We start from the raw sequence: 5,315 nt of genomic DNA on the forward strand, positions 1-5,315 counted from the left end.
AAAAAAGAAAAATTCGAACTGTTTCCGAAAATTGTATCACGGGACAAACTACTTTTAGATGTTATTTATGCTATGGCATCGAAGACTGTTTAGAGAAAAGACTGAAAATACACTAAAAACAAACGGAGCAATGATAACATATTTTTTTCAGCCACTGAACTTACCACCCATATCTGCATCACACTTTCTTGACAAACCTATCCCATATTCGGTCGTGGTTAAGAATAACCCATCAAACAAATAATAATTTTACGTTAAAATGTGCGAGTGCGTATTGATAGAAGACTGTTTGGGATAAAAATTTCCACTGTCGGAACATGCCTGTATAATGTAGGAAACAAGTATTTTATGTTTAGAAGTTTAATATTACCAGTATCAAATCATTACAAGTGCTATAGTGAAAACGATGTGAAGATTTGTTGCACTATTTTTATTCTTATTTTTCTTGCAGTATAACCTCCGTCGATGACGCGCCTGCTCCCTACGGTCCTACTCTCGCGTGGGCCTCTTTCTACGTTCCTGTCCTGGTTCTGTTAAGCAGCATTCTCGATTTTAGTGTTTTTTCAATTTCGTATATGTGGCATATATCTGGATGCGCATTTGTACCTTACGGGAATGTCCTCGTAAAATTAATCTGCACATATGAAAGCATCTTAAGAAATAACTGCTGAAAACCTATGTGTGAATTCAGTTATAAAATAATTGTAATCATATAAGAGGATAACATGTAATCATTTCCACGTTACTTCAGTTTACGAGCACATAATCAATCTGTACGCAGTGGCGTAGCACAGTTTTGCGGACCCCCCCCCCCGCAAAGTATAGAGAAGAGGCCCTAGTTGCAAAGCCGATAGAAGTAATGTTGAAGTTCTACTTCTTTAAATCTTTATTCATCGCAAGACTTCGGGGCCCTCTATACCTCGGGGACCCCCCGCAATGCGCGGGTTGCGGTGGCAGCTGCTACGCAACTGTCTGTACGCAATTATTTTTTAATTATCCCAGATTAATAACAGTACAAAACGTCAGATTAAAGCAAGAAAAGTCAGATTTTTTTAATTTGATGAACTCTTCTTTCTTAATCTACACCCGGTATTTTCGTATATTAAATTCTCAAATTAATACTTATATTATTGCTACAAAATTTAACAATTGTTATGCGCATGCAAGCACTGTAACCACATAAATCGTGTATATTATCAACAAAAATACTAACAATACCTTCTAGCGCAGATATTAGACTTCGTTTATTTTTATAAGCACACTTTGAACTTCAGATAATTATGGAAAAGAGTAATGAAAAGATGTTTATTCAACAACTGCCGTTCTGTCACAACGCCATCATAGTTCTTTCCTAGTTTCCTGCACTCAACTCGAGCGCTGATTGGCTATTGAACGTTATTGAATTGGATTGTTAACAGGACCGAAAGGAAATTTCTTGAACGAAACTTTTGAATTCAAGACAAAAATGACGTCAGTACTGACGTCATTTTCATCAAATGGTCTTGAAAGGTCTTAAACAAGACTCTTGTTCAAGCATTCTTGGATCACCTACAACAAGTATAAGTATACAGTTAAAATGCTCAGAAATATGGAATAGAGTGAGAAATAATGTACAATTAAGATATTATCCTATACAATCTACGATAGACATGATTAAGTTTTCAGGATACGAAACTGCTGCACAGACGTTTCTTTTCCTGATTCTGACTGTTACTTTGAGGCAATTTCAATTTAATTTCATAAATTCTAGTTGTTAGATATAGGACATACCTGATTTTTTAAAATTTGTACTTTGCATGAATTAGGTCCAAGGCACTTATTAACCGTAAGTGGTTATCGAGTAGAGAAAAGAAGAAAAAGGTGATGTGAAAATTGTGGTTAGTCTGTGGTCGCAGCTGATCTGAAATTCGTTTCTGTCTAGAAATAAAATTGACATTATAATAAGAATAACAGCAATTGAGTGTTAAAATATTTTGAGAGCAAGAGTTAAATTAATGGAAAGTGTTTTTATATTGACAGTTACCTAATGTGGTATATATGGGTTATATATGTATTGTTTACAGTGCATATCTTGTAATACGTAGAACATGCAGTAAACGAGACTTGAATGAATTTCTATATAAATTAATACCATACTATTGGTATAGAGAGATGGCAATAAATTTTTGTCATCCTGTGTTACAGCCACAAATTCAATGCGATAAATTAAATTGTGATGGATATGAAGTCTCCAATTTAATATCGAGTGATGACTTTAAGAAGCAAAAGGGATTTATTGCCGATTATTTCATAAAACCCCCTGTGGATATCACTGTTAATTTCATATGTGAAGTTAATATTCGGTATATTTTGATATGGCCACAAGTAGGTAATCAAAAGTCGATAGGATTTGAGATATTTTCAAAATCTACTTGTCTTGATGGAACTTCCCAGAATAAAAATGTTCAAGTTCCTATCAAGGACGTAAATATTAATCATACGGATTTCTATAACACGATTGGACGAGGGTTATTAAGTTGTGAGGATGGTCTCTCATTTTATAACCCTGCTTTTCCTCGAAACAGAAGGCCAGAAAATGACATAAACATTGAGGTACCTCATAAATTTGCGAAGTTTCAATTAGGTCATCGTCTTAGACAAATTTTGAATAGTTCGTGTAGTGTCAAAATTCGAATCAATAGAACAAAAGGCTCATCAGTCCCAGCTATCAAGAAGCTTGAAATATGGGGTGAACCATCTCCTTATCTCAGCAAATCAATGAAAGAAAAAGTATATGAATTGTGGCGTTCGACAAAGTCTAGGAAAGAGACAGTGAATTTGCTTAAGGAGCAAGTGGCTTCAGTAGGAAGTGAAACAGAAAAGTGTACTGAAAAGAACGCAAGTTACTTGCATGTTCCAGATGAATTTAAGGATCCAATAACTTGTGAAATAATGGTTTTTCCTATTGTTTTACCGTCAGGAAATATAATCGATCAATCAACGTTGGAAAAACATAGCAACCAAGAAGCATTATGGGGACGAGGCCCTAGTGATCCATTTACCGGGCGTTTATTTACCGAAACTTTTAAGCCAGTGTTTAATTCCGTTCTGAAAGCCAGAATAGATAAATTTCTTGTAGACAATGGGGATAAATGCGAAGTAAAATCGGCTGGAAGAACGCTAGATGGAAACACATTGCTTCGTAATAATACCCTTAGTTCGTTTAAGTCATTAGGCATTGCTACTCAATTGGATACTCCTTGTACATCTGGTTATGGGATGAAAAGCGAGCAAACCACCAATAGGAAACGCAACCAAGTAGAAGTTAGTGAAAAATGTGATCTTAGTTCTAATGTACCGGTATCTTCAGATAATTCCCAAAGTTCCAAGAGACAAAGAACACATGAAGAAATGTTAAATGATAGTCTGAATGTTGCCTTAAAGAATGTGTTACAAGGGCTTCCAAGATTTACGCAATCTAATCGCCAGAATGTCTCTAATAGTGAACGTGTTGTTTGTGGAAATTGTGCACAAGAGTCAAATTTGTTTAAACTGCCGTGCTCTCATGCTTTGTGTCGAATATGTTTGAAAGAGAAGCTTAAGCAAACCAAATTAAGTTCTTGTTCAAACTGTGGTACACCGTTTTCTTCAAAGGATCCACAACGCATTCATGTGTAAAGTACTTGAATCACATGATTAACGAATCGGCATAATTAACAGGAGACTCAAGATTGAATATCAGTCCAGTAATACTTTTTCTTTTTTAATACTGTTTGTATATAATTGAATTCTCATTTATGGAGAATCTAGTGTAATTAGTTACTTCGGGTTAAGTGCTGTATCGCCGGACCAATTTTAGAAAATTTACCGGGTCAATTGGAGAATTTATTTAAGTTTGTGAGGAAGAATGAGTGAAAGTCAAGTAAGGGGAATGGTAAAAGTTAAGAAAGTGGTCCTTTTTGTTGGTTGTTTTCGATGTTGTAAGCGGCACTGTATGTGCAGGCGGATGGACTATTTCGCGGGGAGGTTCACTTGTTATGGATAGTGGCGCGAAAGTCAGTGTCGAAGTATAGAAATATTTGAACAAGTTTTTAATTTGCCCATTTCATGTCGAGAACAGAACTCAACTAACCTCCTCGGAGCTTCTAACCCGTTCCTACTACTACTACTAGTTATACTATGGATCGTATAGTAAAACTATACGCCTAATGTAACGTAACTTAATCTAATCCAACCAAATATAACCAAATGCAGTACGTTTTGGTACTTTTTTTTTGTTTTCGATTTTCAAATTAGTCCGGCGATACAGCACTAATGACGTCACTTTTTCCACTTACCATATTTAAAAATATATAATATTTAGTTTTGAGAAATGAATTGATTTGATGTATAAAGGAGAAATATTTGTAGAATGTAACCAAAAATTTGTCATCTTTACACGCCAACATTTTGCATTGACCAATAAACATTACACTGAAAAGAGGATTCTAATTCTTGTTTAAATATTCGAGCCAAGAATGAATAGATCAAAAGTAAGGAAAATGTTTTTTTGTAAAAGCATACTTTTATTTATTTCGTCTAATGTTTAATGTACTTTACGTATGGCGTTTCCTGGCACCGTTCTTAGCATATCTGGGCAAATCACACGGAATTTTCCCAACGATGAAGTTAAAAAAAGACATTAATATAAAATATGTTAATGTGAAATTCTTGTATAAAATCCTAAGAAATGAAATGGGTTGCACATGAATTACACAGTTGTGCTGAGAAAAGTATCAGAAAACGCCGAAACAGTACAGTAATATTAAATTTAGTATTAAAAAAAAAAAAAAAAAGTTGTTATAAATATACGTTAATTCATATTCTTAATTAATCATTTTGATTGATGTTAGTTTTCTAATTCGAACAAGAAAAAACTGTTACTAATCTCTGCTATGCTTAATATATATATTTATCATAAGAAGAACACATAACAAATAATTCACATTCGTGAACGTGGTACAAGAAACAACTAAAATTGCCTGTTTTGCAAATCCTAAGAATCACATAGTTATAATTTACTAGTTATTGATAACCTCGTGTGCTTTATAGCTGCACTGTTGATGAATAGAATTTACTCTGTTATTATTAATAATAAATTGAGTTTTTTTACTTATGCACATGAAAGCTATTTTTATAATCTAGTTTCGATTTGAAAGAATCTTCGTATCGCATTTTATAGAAGCGTCGTTCTACTAAAAATCACCCGATTATTCCTCAAATGGTTTGCATGATCGTTTTTAAAAATTCCCATATTTTGCATAGCTACATGTTCGTGCATGTATTCGATAAAGAAA

At 34.0% G+C, this 5,315-nt stretch overlaps 1 protein-coding gene across 1 annotated transcript; it reads left to right on the forward strand.

Annotated features, from left to right (window-relative positions):
- Positions 1-1,863: 1,863 nt before the first annotated feature.
- On the forward strand, positions 1,864-4,462 carry LOC145666756 (RING finger protein 37). Its single transcript, XM_081734310.1, has one exon. It carries the CDS (start codon positions 2,038-2,040, stop codon positions 3,655-3,657), a length of 1,620 nt encoding a protein of 539 aa, XP_081590436.1. The 5' UTR covers positions 1,864-2,037; the 3' UTR covers positions 3,658-4,462.
- Positions 4,463-5,315: the final 853 nt, after the last annotated feature.

Source organism: Thermobia domestica, chromosome 12, assembly GCF_964235325.1.
Source record: "Thermobia domestica chromosome 12, izTheDome1.hap1.1, whole genome shotgun sequence".
NCBI classification, from domain to species: Eukaryota; Metazoa; Arthropoda; class Insecta; order Zygentoma; family Lepismatidae; genus Thermobia; species Thermobia domestica.

Excerpts from the sequence above, each read along its gene's own strand:
- LOC145666756 (XM_081734310.1), top strand. The coding sequence starts at position 2,038 with ATGGGTTATATATGTATTGTTTACAGTGCATATCTTGTAATACGTAGA.